Source organism: Myotis brandtii, unplaced genomic scaffold, assembly GCF_000412655.1.
Source record: "Myotis brandtii unplaced genomic scaffold, ASM41265v1 scaffold4, whole genome shotgun sequence".
Taxonomy (NCBI): domain Eukaryota; kingdom Metazoa; phylum Chordata; class Mammalia; order Chiroptera; family Vespertilionidae; genus Myotis; species Myotis brandtii.
The window spans coordinates 6,736,273-6,756,691 of NW_005365371.1; the positions used below are offsets into that span (position 1 = coordinate 6,736,273).

Sequence of the window (20,419 nt, forward strand, 5' to 3'; positions counted from 1 at the left end):
AAGCTTCCAACCGCTCCTTGTTTTCTTCTCTTTTTTTTTTTTTTTTTTCTGGGCCAGTTTTAGCTTTGAGGCCTTGCTGCTGAAAACATAGATACAATGTTGAGGTCTGAGCCCGGCTGAATGGAAGCCCTTTTCTGGGGTTTTGTTTAGCTTCTTATTTGCAACATAGTATATAGTTGCTTAGAGTTGCAACTGAGAGGCTGGCAAGTGAGGCGGGGAACGTTGGAGTCTGCAGCAAGCAAGCCTCGTGCTCGCTTCAGTGCCTGGCTGCCGGCCGCCATCTTGGCTGACAGTTAATTTGCATATACTCACTGATTAGCCAATGAAAAGGGTAGCGGTCGTACGCTAATTACCATGTTTCTCTTTTATTAGTGTAGATTAGTAAGTGCTCTTTAGAAATTCAGTATTTAAAGGAATCATATAGGGTAAAGGGAAACAAAGAAAGAAAACAACAACAACAAAAGGTGAATAAGAGATCAGAACCAAGATTCTCAAAACTAACTCCAAATCTTAGATTTAGCACAAGGAGGAATGTGCACGTTTTACAGTGAATGAAAGGAAGAACCAAAGAGATAGTCAAAGGTGTACTAAATCTAACACTTATCTTCTCAATCTTGGCCTGTAGTTTTTTTTCCCCCTACAAACACACACACTTATTTTTAAACAGACTCATTAATGAAGACAAACAAGATTACTGCTTATTACAGAAGGAGCTTCATTTCCTATGTTCTGGAAAGCTACTTGAGATTGGGATGGTCATTTCAAAGTTGGGTGGGGTCCCAGACTTATAGGGTGTCTGTGAAAATGGTAACAGAGTCTCTGGGTTATTTCCATTGCTTCAAAAGTTCAAATGAAAATCTTTGTTTGGGCTAGAATTACATCTACTTGCATAATAATCATTTGGTATAAGTTCATTATTGTAGACAAATCTCTAAAACATAGACTTTACAGGCATATACAATAATGAAAGGTGTTTGATGGAAAAAAGGTTATATAAATCCTGGTCTAACACCCCCAAATAATAAAAAGGTTAGTTATTTTACCTGATTTTTATAAAGATAAAACAATGTATTAAAAGGTATACAATCCTGTGATCATATTAACTGTTTCGAGTATCAGCTTTGCCTTTAACTTTATGACCGTAGACAAGTCAGTCCTAGTTTCTTTATCTATAAAATGAAGGAATCTGTTAGAAGAATCCAAAGCCCATGTTACTTTCAAACTTAGAACTGACAGGTACTATTCTAACTGATCATGTTTTAATTGCATCTTTTAAAACTTGTTTATTATCTTTTGTTTATTACTTAGTATCTTTTTAAATTTCATGTTAAGCTCCTAGTGAAAAATGCAATCACAAATGACAATATTCTCACAGGGCTATATAATTCAATTTAGAGAGATCGGTTTTATACTGCCTTTTCCAGAAATCAATGTGGGACTGCTTGTCTGAATCATATACTTACAAAAAGTCTGCCATTTAAAATCACTCAGCCTAGCACAGCACTTGCTATGTAATAGATGCCCATGAATATTCATAGTTCATTCATTCATTGTTGAGTGATCTGATTTAACCAGTACTTAATTCAAACATTAAAGGTAATTATTTAAAAAATTTGCTATTTTCAAACCCCCAAACAATAGGATTTAGGGAAGAAAAGAGCTGCCATAAAGAAAGTCTGTGAGGTAAAGTATAACTTATGTCTACTCAATATATAAAAAGCTCAAAGTGACTTATGAATAAATTTAGCTTTTTTTAAAAACTCTTAATTGTAAGCATTTCTATCAAGCACCTTTTGGCTAATATAATCAAAACCTCTTAAAATACATTCTTAATATTTTTAAGTCGAATTCTCCAAAAGATTTCAGTATGGATGAACATAGAGTAGCCTAATACTCAGGCCTTTATATTGGTTAGGCCCTTCAACTTTCCTAAGTAGATGGCAACCCTAATTTCGTTCAGCTAACTATAGTATTAATTCTTATATATCTGCCCTTAACTGACAAAGAGTAGCACCATTCCAGGTTTGTCAATGTCAATGAGTGTAAAACCTTGAACTTTCTGCTACTTGATACTTTCTAAAAGGCTCAGCTGTAAGAAATATTATTTATGGAATATTAGATGGGATATGCATAATTCATCTATTTCTCTAAGATTTATATATTTCATCTTTAGATCAGCCACACCAAATAGCTATGTATCTGAACTGCATCATTTTGATTTTGCTCAGAATTGCTTATGTTATTTGCTGACATTGAGAACATGAAAGAGCCCCATAAAATTCATGATTATATACAGCCATCTGATTCACTATATCATATAACTCAGTGTTATGAGGACTGATAAACTTCTCTCAGGTGTGTGTTCTGGGAATACCTATGTTTCATCTACGCAACTGCTATGTTGTTGTTTGAGAGTTAACATAAGTCATGTAATCCACTTTGCTTTCCATTTTTGTGTCAGTCCCTAGGAACCGCAGGGCTAAATTTGTAGCATACTTATAGCAAAGTATCTAGAACCCTTGAGCATGTATTTTGAGGGGGTACCAATCTTACCCCAAATTTCACTTGCCTGGATTTTATCTTCCCTTCCATTTAACTTTTCCATTTTTACCTTTTGCACAAGATAGGTCTTTGTAAGCTGCCTCAAATCCTTTTTTAGGATAAGGCAGGAAATTAATAAATAAACTATCATGCTAGTTGAGGAAGATATATTACTAGGCAGCTGCTTCATATAATATACTCTAATAGTCTAAAAGTGGTCTTTTTATACTGGTAATCCTTTTTATGCCAGTTATTCAAGAATATTTGGGGGGTATATTTGTTATATGTAAACTTCTATGAATATATCTGCATGGGAGAAAAAATAAATTAATATCTGCTCAATTCTTAGAAACCAATGATAAGCATCTATACTTAAAAGTATTTATTTTCAGCAACAGAAGATTCACGATTGGGATTCATGACTGTCTTTTAAATGTAAAAGTTAGATTGATTCTACCTTAAGATTGTAAGTCTACTGTGAATTATTTTATTCTGTACCCAGTACATAAAATGCTCCATATTAGTTATATATATTAACACAAAATGTGGCGGGGAAAAAATCTTTTAAAGATATTTTACTTGCTAACTCGTTAATAATACATTGTTTTATTTTCTTCAACAAAAGTTTAAATAAATACACTATCTCAAAATGAACACATTCTTTTGTTCCTGTTGAACAATCTAAGTATCAATACAATTTTTAAAATATGATTAAGGTAATTAATTGGGAAAGCTTTAGCTTAATGACCAGTAAAATAGTCAGTTCCAATCGAGGTTTTAAAATAATCCATCATTTTTTCTTTTCTATTTTCTCTTATTCTTAAAAGTATATTTTATCCTGAATTTTGTTAGAAAAGTTGAAATACTTTAAGAAAAGGAAAACCACCCAGGCAGCCCTTAAAGAGACAGGACATCATTTATCACTTGCAAAGACAGATTTATAAGAAGAGGGCCCCTTCTGTTCCTTTAAGGCTGCAAAACAGATGGGAAGTGAATGGACAGTCAATGGGACAAGAAAACACATGCTGCTGTATGTATGTTCCCAGCATAAGAAAGAGGTCAAGATTGTAACTGCATGACTGGGTCCTGGAAAGGGTCTTTCTTCAAGCTGTTACAAAGACAAACGCTGTTCCTCATCCCGCTGTCAAACTGTTATAAATATTGGTTTGTCAAAAGGCCTTCAGTGCTGAAGCTTTAAAAAGGAGGCGAGACAGATGAATGAATTATGAGAATGATTCTTAAACAGTCAACTCATTAATGTAATTTTAAAAGTAAAAGAAAATAATACGAAAACAGAATGTAATTCTGATTTATGAACCAAGCTAAAAGTTTATGAAAAAATATGGAATTAAAAAACTATAGGCCTTAATAAAGTTAAGTGATACCCAAAGCAAAAATGAAATACAATTATATCTTTTAAATAAGATGCTGCATTAGTACAAAATATTATTAAACTTATCACAAAAATTAACAGGCATTCATGTTTCCTGAGCTTGATTTCAGAAGTTTTCAGTTATTTCTCACAATAACCTTGTAAGGAGGTATCATTACTGATACTGGTTTCAGAGCCTTCACAATAAGGGTCAAAGGAATGAAAATAACTTCAGAATTAATTCCACATATTTATTAATTTAGAAAGTCACCTTTAAATTTTAAGTCACTATTTTTTCTATAGAAAAGGGAAATAAAAATATTGCAATAGCAATTAAGAATACATACATAGATTTATCAATCTGGGTTATCCTTTATGAAGAATCAAACCATTACATGTCTTTAGGAGACAAATCCATTGTCCTAGATACTTAATAATTAGTTTACCTAGGAGAGTAGGCAGTGAAAATAATATAAGAAAGGAAGCAAAATTATATGAACTTGGTTATCCATAGTCACCCACAAGAACAAGCCCAAAGACTAAAGATGAACAAAATTCCAAAACAAATCTAAAAATATACCATCTCTAACACATGTGGTTAGTCCCAGCCTTGACATAAATATGAGTATCAATTTCCCCATCTGAACAATGGGGATAATACCTTACAAGCCTCAGGCCTCTACAAGGTGCATACATGGACAAACATAACACATTTTGTCAAGTGTACAGCTCTCTACAAATGTAAAGGACAGATACTGAGTCCTAAGCAGGATTTGGATTCCAAAGTACCAAATCAGACAGTTATATGAAAACTAGAGGCCTGGTGCATGAAATGCATGCATGGGTAGGGGTCCCTAGGCCTGGCCTGCGATCAGAGCTCATCAGGTTCCTGCCTCCCCGCCTCCTCCTTCCCATGCCACCTGTGTGCTGCCACCACACAGTTTCCTCCTCCTCCCCACCTTCCCCTTCCCTCGCTCCCTCAGAGCCCCACAGCCACAGCTGGTCACCCCCCATGTTCCATGCTGTTCCCTGGTGATCAGCACATGTCATAGCGAGCGATCGCACTCCCAGTCTCCCCGTCGAACTCCGGAGGGGACATTCTGCATATTGGATATATATATATATTTCCTATTCATTGCTTTCTCTTCATTGCCAGCAATCTTAGAGAAACAATTTAAGTAGAAATGAGAATAAAAAATTACAAAGTTAAGAATTGAGGGATATTAAAAGTGGAAGTAGCAGGCAAACATTCAAAGGTTTCCTGTTTAAAAGAGAATTAAGATCAAAAGTAGCTAGAGTACATAGAAGAATCAATCCAACAGGTTTAAGCTGCGAATGACTTGAACATTTTTAAAGAAAGGAGAGACATAAAGAAGGTGCAGGCATACGTAGGAAGAGCCAGGTCCTGAATACAGGCAGGAATTAACTTTCAAAAGAGGGTAATTTTCAGTACATGTTCTGCTACAAAATAGCCTTGGTATACCGGACCTATTTATAGTAACTGGTACTATAGATTTTATTTTTACTAATGCTGCTTTTCCTCTCAGTGAACCTTTTTGAAATAAGTTTATATGAAGAAAAATTTAGCCTACTCTGAGAAACTAGAAATAGGAGCATGATGAACTGAAGATTTGAGGTGTAAGAGAAAGCCAACCTAAGATCTCTTCATGAATATGTGTGACAGAAATGATGTCCCTAAGACAATATTAAAATTGTCTTAGAGTACAATGTTACAGTGGTTACTTCTAGGTAGTGGCAATTGTTTTATAAATTTTGCCATCTATATTTTCTAATTTTCCACAATGCATATATACTAGTTGTGTGATAATAAAAAGAATTAAAACAAAAACACCTAAACATTTGGTAGTGTACTTGGAGAAGACAGGTACAGTCTATACATATGACTCAAAGTAAAAAGTGACATCAACAAAAGGAAAGACTAAAAAGACTTGAGTTCCTTGGCCCAGAAAAAGTGATCTAATTGAACTTCCTTCTATAATTCAAAATACTAAAACTAAGGAAAAATGAAATAGCCTTTGTAAGAGAAATTAAAATGGACTCTTTTCATACACAGTAGATAACAATGACGCACAGAGAATCTATTATCTTAAATGAGTTGCAAAAGCTTGAAAACTTCACTAATTCAAGACAGATTTCAATTCACTCATATATGACAGATCCATGACAGGCAGTTACTGGAAATGAGATGAAATGAAAGTGAATCCTAACACTTAGGAGGGTGCCTTGATGAGCAAGTGCTATGTGGTCCCGTAAAGTGTCACAATCACCAAGAAGTTATTTGGGAAAATATTCTATCACTTTTAAGATTAATCTTATCATGAATTAGCTTCATCATTTCCATGACTATGATAATTAAGAATATGAAATTATGCTCATTTGGGAAAATAGTTTAGAAATGTATAAAATAGTAAAACATTACAATTCCTTTTGCTCTTAATCCCCTCTCCAACTATCCTGAGAACCTCACTTCCCAGAGGTTACAAGTTTAGTGTGCATCAATTTGTCCTTCAAGATCGCTCTTTTTTTAAAAAAATTTATTCTTGTCTTGCTTAATTTTATTTTTTTTAATATGCCGTTTAACAGGCCAATGGATTGTTTGTGATTAGATTGTTTTCAATGACTAGATTCTATTTTTTTCCCACCTTAGAAATGAAGAGGATGCATAAATAATTAAAAATAAAACAAATCAAAGTTTAATCCCATGTTCAACAATGTTACTTCATTTGTAACTCAGTCAGTAAGGAAGTGGTAAGTGTTATTAGCAAGGGAAAAAAACAGCCTAATTCGTAGCGTTAATTCTATGCACTGGCCTTTTTATACATAATATACACATAAACACCTATCACAATAAGGCATAAATAAAACTTACTTTAAATTGATAAATGAAAAATTCAACCCATAAATTACTAAAGAGACCTTTCTTATCTTTATTTTTATTTTAATCAGTTAAAACCTGAATTTAAAGCAAAAAGAATATACTTGCTAGTAAGACATGGAGCACCAGAGAAATATTCTTTTAACCTTGTACCAATTTACTAATACTCTTCAATATTGCCTTAAAAAATAGACTTAGGCCATGAAAAATGTGCTTGACTTATAAAGCCCCTCTATGAGTCTGGATTTTCTCATCAATAACCTGGAAAGCACACCACTCAGGCTCGTGGTGGGAAATACTGTTTGTAAATTACTTTCTAACAGAACTCTCCCTGAGGACGGCTTGATATTCTCTCTCTCTCTCTCTCTCTCTCTCTCTCTCTCAGCTACAGCACAAAGCAGAGTCTACTTCACCTATGGAGACTCAAGGTAAAAATAATCTTCATTATCTTCCTTAGATGCTTTAGTTTAGCAATTTCACCTTACTATGAAAAATATTATTTCAGAGGCAAAATTTAAAAATTTAATCCCTTTTACCCTGAAAAGATGCCTTAGAGACCATCAACACTGATAACATAAAATAGAAAAAGTTACTTACTCTGCAGTGAATCTTTCCACTTTCCAACTATACTCATTCCTACTAATAACCATTCCAAAAAGTACACAAATGTAAAAGAGGATGAAAATATTCCAATCAACTTAAAAATTCCTAATAATCTTAAAAAAATTATGAAAGTGATTCGGTGAACTGGCAATTAGCAAATCATTTGGTGACCAGAAAGAAGTGGTTTCAAAAGGGATGAAAGTCAGATCAAAGGTGTTAGCAAGGGAGTGGGTCCAGGGTGAATGTAGCAAACGCAAGCTGCTCTAGGAGGGAAAGGAGATGGTAGCTTTCTGGCATGACAGAGTGGAAAAGAGTTCCTTAGGATGCGAAGAGAGAGCTTCTTTATGAAGTCAAAAGAAGGGGGCAAAGACAGCGTCTGTACAAAAGCTCACAATCAAACAGTCACAGAGCACATACACTATGTAACATATAGGTATGGTGAAATTATGAAAGAACCAAGTCACTTTGGGAGAATAGGTCAGTCATAGTAAGCATAAATTTTCCCCCCGAAATTGGTTGTTTTGGTTGACTAGACTGGGAAGCCTGCCGTCTGCTCAGTTAAATATCACTGGCAGTACCTCAGGAAGGTTTTTAATCACTGAAAGAAGGTAAATAAGAAGAGCAGAGGAAAAATACTGGTTTCGGACCCATGATAATGATCTAGAAGAAGGCACATGAGAGACATAAGAAAAGAGAGACACAGGGAAAAGACTGCTTAGAAATGTGCTAGAACCCAGGAGACGAGAAAAGCAGTACTAATGTCTTTTAATTATTGGCCAAAGAAACAGTAACAGTATTTAGATATAAATGATGTTATAGGGCTTAGGTCCTTACAGTTCATGCTTTCTCTCCAGGGCAACTGACTCTATTCTCTGTGTGCTTTTTTTGTTTGTTTGTTGTTTGAATGCTTTCTGGGCCTACCTAGCATTCTACAACTTAATTCCACCCCCTCCTCCTTGAAATCCCTTTAAAATTCATTTTCTATGGTTACATCTACAGAAACAAAACAAACATGCTACTTATAGTTCAAATAATTTACCAAATTTTCAACAGTCACACACATTTATCAGACTCTACTAAAAGAAGATAGATGTCAATTTTATCCCAATTAATAACTAACTGTACTGCTGCGAACAGGGAGAACTGCACTAGTTCAGGGGCAGAAGGGCGGGTGGTGGTGACCTGGAACCAATCACCTATTGAGGGAGACTTGTCAAAATATGTGTGCCAGAGCCCCGCTATGGAAAAATAGTTTTAAACCTCTGACTTTCCCTTTCTATAGTAATTTTAAGTTCCAAATTCTGATTCTAATAATCTTTCTATTCAGTCTCTCACTGCTTCATGGCCATTATTTGTACCCATCGTGGCCCTCAAGCACATGGCGGGTATGGGAGAGGCTCATTAATGTGGAGTAACCGATGAAAATCAAATTCAAGAATGTCTTGATATTTTCCTTTTCTACATGAAGAACAACAAAATCACACTGGCTGAGAGTTCCATCTACATATGTTCTGACTACTTTTTATTCCATTTTTAATGTGGCGTGAAGACATTTTTAACTAGCCTATTAATTAGAATTGTTTCAGGGCCAGTGAAAGGTCTTTTTAGATTTAAGCGGCTGTGGAACGTTTTTCTTCGATCTTAACTTTAAAGTGGCAGTACTGAATCATTCTGCTGCCGCTCCCTTTTTTATCATCATAATTTTTAAAATGTACCTTAATTATGGAGAACGAAGTTTTCATTACAAAAATGATTTGTTACTGAATATCTGGTAGCTGAGAAAAAAAAAGAAGTTTCCATTTGTAGTCTATATTTCTAAGTTTCTAAAGTCAAAACTGAATCTCCCGCACACTAAGATACAAAGCTTGTATCTTTGCTCCTTTCTAATTATCAAGAGAAAGCACAGGGTGGAGGATAAGAGGAGACTGGGAAAGTGAAGAGACACAAAGACAAGCGCCACCAGCATTGTACACTCCCAAGAGAAACAAACTTTAAGCTTCGAGAAACAATTGCTTGCTGTCTGGGAGATGCTCAGGCATCAAACAATAAAGAACAGTCAACAGAGGCAAGAGGCCGAGCACGCTGCTGAGATTCCTGCTCTCTAATCCCCGGCTCCAGTAAAAAGGCCAGCTGTTGCCACCTCGCGTAGGGAGTCAGCAGAGCAAATTAATTGCCAGAGAAAAAAGGCGCGGATATTGGAAAATTCTAATTTACCAGCCTCTTTAAGTTACACTGTTTTTAACATTAAGGACATCACACTATAGCATTAAAATAAGCCTGTGCATTGGTAGCCCAAGTACAGGAGTTTACCACTGTTTTCACAGTTATTGGTAAGTAAATGAGATAAGTATGAAGCATTCAGTTTTGACTGAAGCACATCTATGAAGTACAAGAATTATGAAGAAATACACTGAAGCTTACTATAAAACATTTCAACACTCACAGACCAACTCAACAAAAAGCCTCAATTGCTCCATAAAAATTTTGCATTTGTTAGAGCTGGAGCTTAAGCCTCTAAGCATGAACACGTCACACTGAAAAGCCGTGTCTGAGTTTGGGGCACTCAGATACTACTTAACCGTGGTGGAATTTGACAGTATACTTCGAGGTGTGATTACAAGTCATACAAAGAAAATGAACTTCCTCCAATCTGTTCTGTGGCTTCACTTGCATTCAATGTTCTAATCTCTTACCCAGATGTTCTAATTCTATCAGTTTTCATATCATTTGAGTTTAAATTGCAAAGCTTTTTATAGTGTAGGAAGTACAAAGGATGATCATCATCATCACTATTATGTGTGTCTTTCTGACCTACTCCGTAAAGTATATTGTCAACTATGGAAGTATCCAAATGTAAAGAACCATTGTTTTGTTTTTTTCTTCCTCAAATTAGTTTGGAACAGTAGTTAAAAGACTTGGGGTTGATTCTTGGCTTTACCACTTATTATCTATGTGTTTCTAAGCCTCTATTTCCTTATCTATAAAATAAGAAAAATGACTGTACCTATGAGAATGCATGTAAAGCACAAAGCCTAATATCTGGGAGAGAAAAATACCTTCATAAACAGCTCAGGTTCTGATACCAAAATGAAAAGGAATGCACTGTAAAATAGGAAAGACTCCATAGTTCTTGGAAAGAGCGATCTAAAGGATTGGTAATGCCCCTTTAATTCTTGTGTATCACTGATTCTTTGGTTATGTACACAGAGAATGAAAAGTGTAACTCGAGCTTTCATGAACAAGAGTTAAAAGAAACCTAAGGTCTGAATCCTAAGCAATTAATTTAAGGTCCAAACACTCACAATAACCTAGTTAACAGCTGACACCATATTCACGGCAAACAATAAGAGAATTCCCGGGTGGACTGATGAAACTCAGTTTAGCAACACTGCCAGCAATTAGCACTAGTGCTTGAGGTGGATGGAGAACAAACTCTAAAAATAAGTCTGTGAGGTGACAGCACTATCACTTGTTCTATATAATGACAATTATAAAATACATTTTATAAATCATAAAACAGAGCATAATAGAAAAACGTTGATTTAAGTTATAGTATACCAATCTTCCCCTCTCCAAAGAAAGCATTTTAAAACTGAAGTCTGTCTGAATAAATAGGTTGGAAACATTATTAAAAATTCTGCTGGAAATCCAAATAGATTTTATCCAAGTTAACACTATTTAAATATCTATTTATATCCTTTGAAATAAAATTCATTACAAAATCAAAATAATTTTATCAAAGTCAAAGTGGGCATATTTACACACCACACAGGTCTAAGTGTGACTAGACACTGCAAATAAAAAACTAAGGTGAACAGATGAGCTGTGTATCTTATTAAACTGTTCATGAGGTAACAGTCTTTTGACATCTTCAAAGACGTATTTTCAAAAGTGTCGTTTTCTTTAAATTATTTTCATATGAGCCTGATCCATTATCAGTTATAAAAACACAATTAAACATTTTTAATGCAAATAATCTTAGACTTAGAGAAAAGTTGTCAGAATACTACAAAGAACATATTTTCCCTCAATCATTTACTCCATTATGCCCCTGAAGCCCCAAATATTCTATTGGTATAAGCTACAAACAAGGATCTTTTCCTAAAGAGTACTAATTTAACAAATAAAGTTTAAAAATTAACACTGAGGGACTACTACCTTGTAACCCTCAGATCCCCTTCACATTTTATCAACTGGACCACTAATGTCCTTTAGAGCAAAAAGGGCCTGTGCAGGCACACACATTGCATTTCTTTAGTCTCCTTCAACCAGAACAGATCCCAGTCTTTCCTGTCTCGCATGATATTGATGCATTTGAAGACTACAGGCTATTTTGTAGACTGTGCCTTAATTTAGGTTTGTCTGGTGTATCTTTATAATGGGACTTAAGTTATACATCGCTAGAAGTGATGCTAGGTTCTTCTCACTGCATTCTATAAGGCGTCCACAGGTCTGATTTGACCATTACTGATATTAACTTTGACCGCTTGACTAGGTGGTATCGCCAAGGCTTCTCCAATGTAAAATTACTCTTTTTCTCTTTTTAATTATTTTGTATGGAGATATTTTGTGTGATTATACAAACATCCCATTCCTCATCACTGATTTTATTCATTTATTAATATAAATATTAACATGGATTTATTTTACTGACTGGGTTATAATTTATAACTATCATTATTTATCTTCAGACCCAAATTATCCTAGTCTTGGCCAGCTGGAGCCTCTTCGAGCTGGCTCTATATCCTGTTGACATGTCCCCACCATTCTTCAAGTAATTCCTTACTTTCTATACCTTAAGATGCTCCAGGTTCATCCTACCTTTCCCTGCTCCAGCTATGGAATCTACCATATCTCCGAAGAGTTCTAGTTCTACGTATGACTCCTCTTCCCAGGAGCCTCCGGAGACTAGAAGTGGGCTCCTCTCTCATTTCTTTGACCTTCCTAATTCCAGCTTCATGATTTCATTTCACTAGTGAACATGGTATATCTTTTTTAGAAGATGAGAGAATACTGTACTACTTCTTTTGTACTCATCTTAAAGGCTAACACCAGTTGGTGAATCTCCAAAGTAAAGTGGTGAAATTATTTAAAATCAAGCAAATTTTAGACTGGCAATAAATGTGATGCATCAAATTTTACCAATCTCTACAATGTTCTACCCTGTACAATTTTAAAATCACAGTAAAAACTCTCTTGATTGCCTCTCTTCTCTAAATTGTTAACTAACATGCTATATTCTAACTGAATGTGCTATACTAGACACTTTGATCTGTGTAAACTTTTCTCGCTGAAAGTATCCAAGACCAGATTCCCAAGTGTTAGACTGAAGATAAACAATAAGGAGATATATTCAATATTCTTTACAACTAATGGACCAAGTCATGGCTCATCTCCCTAAGTGGGACTAACGAAGCTGAGTCACTAGTCAAACACTTGTTTCCAAGTACATTATTTGATACATTAATGTGATCATAATTTTATATGAACAGAGGTAGTCAATCATTTCAAGGAAAATCAGCAGAACATATGACCTAGCTTGACAGTGCACAAATTTGTGTTAGTAATACACGTTCTTTAAAGAATCAAATTGGGAATGGAAAATCATGGGGTTACACACATGAGAAGAGACACATCATTTTCTAAATCACTTAAAAATGTATACGCTGGTAAAATACATGGAAGTTTTCATTGTCTGATAACTATGTCCTGAGGAATAAAAAAGAGATATACTGTATACATTGTGATATGACACAGCTCTTCCTGGAACAGCATTAATTTAGCATGAAATTATGAGCCAGGGACTTCCAAATGGTTTTGAACTAATTCTCTTAACAATGCTGTGCAATAATTATTATAGTACGTAGTCATTTTCACAAAGAAGCTAAGGCTCTGGGAGATACCTGCCCAAGATAACACAGCTAATCTTTGGCAACTCTGAGTTAACATAGATCTTCTCTAAGTTAGCACAAACTTAACTATGTTGCCAAAGTGACATGAATAACAAAAACAAAAGAAAGTCAATAGGAAATGGAAATAAAAGTTAAAGTATGTTCCAAAAAAAGATTATTAAAGAAAGAAAAGGAAAAAACAGAAATGAAGAGTTCAGATAACTTAGAAATGGAGCAAGAAGGAAAAGATAAACCGTGGAAAATAGCAGGCTGCTTAGGCTCAGGGTATAAAATAGGAAAATTGCCTGCTTTCTCATGAATATTCTAGTGACTGTATTGTACTGATATAAATTCAGCTTAGAAACTGTTTTAAAATTTGAAGAACTTCTTTCTATTCAGCATATGCTCTTTTAGATATCAGAAAACTCACTGGATAATACATTTAAGTATAAAATGAAAGAAAAAATACTTTGTTTCATGAAGCTTAAGTAAGGGAAACTTATTAACAAGGTAGACTCAAAGAGAAGTGCCAATCCCCAGTATTTTTATTTTTATTTAATAATATTAATCTTTCACTGACTTCCTTAGGTTCTTGAGGATCTAAGTAAATCTTAATAAGCAAGCAAAACATCTTAAAGCTAAGAACCTACTAGCATCAGGAAAGAACTAAATAACTCCACAAAGTGGAGTGGGGATGGTGGAGGGGAAGGGAAAGCCATACTGCCTAGTGCAGGTGAGAAGCCGGACCAAGTATAAGAGGGTGTTCACATGGGGGAGTTGGTGGCCCGGCCTAGAGGTGAGGAGAGTGTCTGTGTAGGAATGTAGTCGGTGCAGGGCATTGGAGCACAAGCAGGATGAAGAGGGCGTCTCCATAAAAACATAGTCTGACTTCAGGTGAGGAGGGATTCCTTGAGTAGAGTGCAGGGTGAGGGAGAATGAGAGGGGGAGATGTCTGCACAAAGGGACAGAGCCTGAGCTCAGTAAAAAGGACTCCATGAAGAGGGCATCCTGACACGGGATGTCAGGCCTAGATGAGGTGAAAAGGGCACCAGCACAGGGTGAGGCACTGCGGAGGTGGCCTGGAGTCAGTGTAAAAGCCTGAGCTGGGTGAAGAGAATGCTCGTTCAATGAAGGGGAGAGCGACAAGTTTGGTTACATAAAGGAGTACTGATCAAAATAAGTAAATATATTAATGATACCTAGAGCCAGATTTCTCATTGTCAGAAAAAGGAGTTACAAATATGGAAAAAGAGAAAACAAGAACCCTGGATTATTGAATTCAAATGATAAGTACTAATGTCAACTTATGGTTTTTAATACAGACATATATGTATGACCAGGAATAAGATGCAAATGTGTGTATGTGTATTTATGAGTGTGCATGCACACATGCAGTGTTTGTTCCCTAGCTCTTTCCACTGAGAGGGTCTTGGAACAGCAATATTCCAGTAATAATGAGCGTATCAGTTCCCAGCTCTTGATACCATTCTCAAAAAAAAAAAAAAGCAGCTGGGTCAGGTAGAGTACAGAATGAGCATGGAACATCTTGTGACATGGAAGGACAATATTAGGACAAAAGGGGAACTTGGATGGGGTGTGAAATTAGATGTTGTAATCAGTATTAACATCCTGATTTTAATGGTTGCTAGGAAAGACTCTTTATTTCTAAGAAACACACATTAAGGTACTTAGAAGAGATGGGGCTTCAAGTCAGCATCTTTCCCTCAAATAGTTCAGAAAGAAAAGTCCTTTATATATACTTTTTTGTAAGTCTGAGGCTAAATGGATGAACAAGGAATGGAACTGGGGACGGTGAAAAGGCAGCAAAGGGAAAGGCAGGAGGAAGTACTTACTGAGGTCTTCAGCCAGCTGGACTCGTTTACCAGTGAGCAACTTAACCTTCTTCTCACCATCTTCAGCGAAATCTTCCAGTACTTCTTTAACATTTTTCTCTAATCGTCTGACTGTTCAAAGTAAATAAAAAACCTGAGGAGCACCGTTTTTATGAATGGACAAGGATATGAAATTAACAATACGTGGAGTAAGTTCTTATTTTTCTCATCACATTAGATCTATTAAATTCAGACTTCTCACAGTTACAGGGAGAATATTTACCTACTATTCAGTGCTTTTAACAACATAAAACTAATATATTTTCTCAGAGAGTCATATTCTCAAGCCCTGACACTTTAACAGAAGTGCAGATTTCTCAAAAAAACTAAGTGATGCGTAGGAGTCCTTTTCTAACAGAGTTTTTCTGTAATAAAGAGAGACTCCTGATATGTTTTGTCTTCATGCTTTTCAGTTATCATTTATTTTCATTAATATTTTAAGGGCAAATAATAATTTTCAATTTTTCAAATAAATCTATCATAAAGGAAGAATTAGAGCATGCTATTATAAATGGATGTTATTACTGTATTTTTTATGTCAAAATTAGAAAATGGTTCCTCTGTGACTTACCTTCAGTGTTTGTAAGTTGTTGTCTTAAAGTATTTGCCGTGATTGCAAGCATGCGCTGTATTCGCCAAAATAGGACAACATCATTGCATTCCAACTGAAATATCAGATAATTAAGATTACCAAATGCAAGTTTAAACATAAATTTGATCATAAACACAGACAACTACTAAATAAGTGCCTCTAGCCTAAGCTTTAAAAATACTCAGACTTACCTAACATTTACACTGAGTGGCCAGATTATATGACCACTCCATCAGTACTTCATTGACACTTCCAAAAATACTGAATATTGAAAAATTCCTAAGCAAATACTCTCAAGGTTTTTTTTTATTATTATTATTATTTGCATAACTAATTCACTTCATTGTACTAATGGGGTGGTCATAATAATTTGGCCACTCAGGGTATATTCCTATTGTAGATAGAAGCTACTGAATAATTTCTGCACAGGATCCACCAAATTCTGCATAATTTGGGTTCTATCTACAACACATCTATATAACTTTGTTTTAATTCCAATAAGAAAGCAAATAAACTTGGGAAATAGGGCATTTCATTATGTTTTATACAAGTAGAAATCCACAGCAAATTATGACCTTTAATTTGTATTTAGTTTCAACACATAACCATGTTAAAGTATGTCCTTAGGTTAACCTCTTTTCTTTGAGTGTATACTCAAGAAATTTTTGAAATTCAGCTGTATATGAAAATAATTAATGATATATATTTAAAAAGAAGTTTATTCTGTAGAGAGGTCTTCTCAACATTTAAAATTAGGGCAAAAAAATTGCAACTTTTTAACAATAGGTGCATTTAATTGTAAATTTATTTTAAGCTGCTGAAAATTCAAAAGGAAAGCATTTTAGGGGCTCAAATAAGATCACTGATCAATAGAGCATTTTCAGGATACATTTCAAAACATTTCTGCTTGTAAAAAAAAATGCTCAAAATATATCCGTTTGCTGCCACCTACAGGTTACTTTGTAAAATGTGACATTAAACTACAACTGTCCATTCCAAAAACTTTATAGTGCTTTAAAATAATAATTTAAAGCAAGATTTTATTGAGAGAAAGAATTACAACCTAATATAGGAAACTAGCACAATAAAAACTCTTTTACAGTATGATTTCCACTATGCAATGGATGACTGTCTTATACACATACACACACATACAACCTTGCATAGAAAGAGTTAAACAAAAAAATATAAAAAATGTTAATTAAAATTACTTCTAGGTGAAGGGTTATAAGGGACTATTTCCTTTTGCATATTTTTTACATTTATTTATTGAATTTGTTTTCTACGATGGGAATGTATTATTTTATAAAAGAAGAAGTTAATTCTTAAAAAATATTTTAAAGCGGTTTAGTGCCTATTATATGCCCACACAATCTTACAGGCACTGGGATGATATACATGTAAGGTGCAAATACTAGCAAAGTGGTAAATACCTTTGAAAAGATAGGGGCTAGATTACTCTTTATAAATCATACATTTTTTCCAGAAGATCAAAAGACTTAAAATTAATGCTAAAGCTAAAGTTTACTTTTAAACATCTAAAATACTATTGCTCTAAAACATTTCTACTTGTTTTTTGAAACCTTACCTCAGAATCTACAAAATGCCTTTGATAGTAATAAAAGCCTCTTCGACACAGGTTACAGTGGTTTAGAGCTGTTTTTAAGAAATGTCTTCTATAAACTTGGTGCCAAGTGTCCTTAATCTAATGAAAAAAGAAAACAAACACCAGAGTTATTATACACTTGTCAAGTTAATCAAACACATTCTGAAAAGTCATCTACAAAGCTTATTTATATTTAAAAAATTAATTAAAACCAATGGCAACATTGTTATTCTACCAACTTTTTTTATCCATTAAATTTTTTCAAGACAAAGATTAGATTTCCTACTAGTCTGTCCCCTTACCAGCTTATATACTTCAAAATTTGCAGTATTTTTTAACAACCATTGCTATTATAGTCAAATAATCATCTTGTACAGTAGCAAAAGTAGAAATTATCTTACCCTAATTCAAGGTAAAGATTCAAAGGCAACAAGAGATTGTGAACCTTGGATAGAGTTAGGATTAAAAGGTGGTTTCAGACCATGCCCATCAACCAACCCAACAATATTTCCTTTCTGATTATTAAATTTCAGTTACTACATCACTAACCACCCCCCCCCATTGCTATACACTCCATTAGCGTTCAAGGTTCTTTCATACCACTATTGTTTTTAAAGCATAACAATATTAAGTAGGTAGAATAAGTATCATCACCACCATTTGACAGGTGAAAAAAAGGGGCTCAGAGAAATTATATCAATTACTAAAAGTAATATTACTAGTGAATGGAATGAAACTGTACTAGAATTCACATCTCCTGACATCTAGTCCATCCACTATTCCTATCAGAGAACTTTCTTACTATTTTTATAGGTTCATAAAGTGCACTGAACAAAGTGTCTCCTGGAAAAAAACCCTGAGATTTTCTTGCTCACAGAAAGTAATTAAGATATGCAGCCAATCCACATCCTACATATGGACAAAGTTCCTCCCACTGTACTTATAGCCACAGAAAACTTAAAAGTATCAAACTGGATACAACTAATTATTAATGAGAACTAGGACAATGTGGATAAATTAAATCTATGTTCATGTAATCATTAGTCTTAATTTCATTTTCAATCTCTCTATATAAAAGCCTAAGTGACAATTACTACTGAAATGACCAGTTAACCAGTCGCTATGATGTGCACTGACCACCAGGGGGCAGACACTCAACACAGGAGCTTACCCCTGGTGGTCAGCACTCCGACAGCCAACCTCCCACGGCCAGCCAACCTCCCTCAGTCCCTCCCCCTGGCCGGCAAACCTCCTGCGGTCTCTCCGCCCTGTCCCTCTGGCCGTCCCATTTGGCAGCCAGCAGCCAGCAGGCCCCAGCTGGCCCGGCCCCAATTGGGACTGGGTGAGATGGCCCCCATAGGCCCTAATCACCAGCCAGGCCTAGGGACCCCACCCGTGTACAAATTTCATGCACTGGGCCTCTAGTTTATAAATAAAGCTACTACATATAACAGCTATAACTGTTTTGAATGTCAGTTTTCTTGTTCTGAACTCTGGTGGAATTTAAAGTAAGTATGTATACTCATTTCTTAAATGAGAAAACATAAATAGCAGATAATCTTTAAAAGAATTTATATGTGGCTCTGAAATTTTATATGATTGTCTCACTAGAATTACTTTTCTCGTTGGGTTTCACTTAAGCCAATTTAAGCTAATATTAAAGTGAGGTTTTGATCCCTTACACTCTAACTACGAAACACAGGCCCAGAAACATTTTTACTCTTATTTTCCCCAAATAAACATCATGAAGGTAAGCAAAAAGTAGTCTAAACTGTAATTATTTTTATCCTCATCCTATCTAATAATAGACAAACATGGTAATTGACTGTACCTTCGCTATGCTGCCCATTGGCTAATCAGGGCAATATGCAAATTAACTACCAACAAAGATGGCAGTTAATTTGCAGATGTAGGTGTAATGCTGGGAGGCGAAAGGGGAAGGACGGAAGAAGCCGCCTGCCGCTGACAGTGATCGGAAACCCAGGCAGCAGGCAAGAGCCGGGTGATCGGAGAAGTACCTATATTTTTTTTGTCAAAGTACCTGTATTTTTAATAACTTTTTGACATGGTAAAAGAATTTTACATTACGATCCAAGGATGGTGGGGTGAGGAGAAGGAGCAGCAGAACAATCCAACAAACAAAAAGGGAAACAGAAATGCATGGTGGAAGGGATTTGAAGGGTGGGTAGGGGCATTGCCCAACTAAAATGCAATTGGTTTGTTACTGAGTACTATTCATGGGAAGACAGCATCCTGACTCCTCTATACAGCATATTGGGAGTAAAAATGATGCATCCAGGTGGAAATATGATTAGGGGTTGGAAGACAGACAGGGAAAGAAGAAGTCAGAAATAGACACTGAGAGAGTCACTGGCTGGCTGGCTGCAAATACTGACTCTCCAGTAGTGATAGAATAAAAAAGTGGGGGATATCTCTGGAAGATTCAAGAGATAGGGGGCAACTCTTCTATGGTTTTGACTTGCCCAGCAGATTTCCACATACACACGTGTACACGCCTATGTTTGCATGCACACACATATACACATAACTGACTGCCCTCCCTGGAAGAACAGAAGAAGAAGCTGCCAAAAGAAGAAGCCGCCCACCTTTGGTCCAGGCGCCAGCACCTGCGGCTGGCTGCAGCCCAGGAGACGGACAAGTCACCCGCCTGAGGTCTCAGGCTGCAGCCACCCGGAGAAGCTGCCAGCCCTGTGGTCCAGGGTGCCAGCGCCTGTGGCCAGGGAAATAGGTTCCCTCTTCTCCTACTGCAGTCATTACTTCAATATTCCCCTTCTGAATTTTTCTCCTGTGCTCAACCCAACTCCAATTTTCATCAGAAGGATATGGAACAGAGAGAGCAGTGTTAAAAGCTTACATTTTTAAGCCGGTAAGGTTGGTACTTAAACATAGAAATGGAAAACTAGAGTCCTTAAGGTAACAAAGGCTACAAAGGACAGGGACAGCGCATGACCTATTATATCCAGCAATCCATATGGGGACTGAAAACTTTGCAATGATGACAATTA

At 35.7% G+C, this 20,419-nt stretch overlaps 1 protein-coding gene across 7 annotated transcripts in view; it reads right to left on the reverse strand.

Moving 5' to 3' along the window:
- Window positions 1–20,419, reverse strand: part of OPA1 (optic atrophy 1 (autosomal dominant)) — a 98,426-nt gene that overhangs the window by 13,181 nt on the left and 64,826 nt on the right. For 6 of the 7 annotated variants that reach the window (XM_005873199.2, XM_005873201.2, XM_005873202.2 and 3 more), the window contains 3 exons: window positions 17,376–17,492; window positions 15,767–15,860; window positions 15,157–15,267 (listed from right to left, as the gene is read on the reverse strand). In XM_005873199.2, coding sequence (XP_005873261.1) covers window positions 15,157–15,267; window positions 15,767–15,860; window positions 17,376–17,492 — 322 coding nt within the window. Of the gene's footprint in view, window positions 1–3,468; window positions 3,734–15,156; window positions 15,268–15,766; window positions 15,861–17,375; window positions 17,493–20,419 lie in introns of those variants that run through there. The other variant, XM_014545319.1, reaches the window with a different exon arrangement.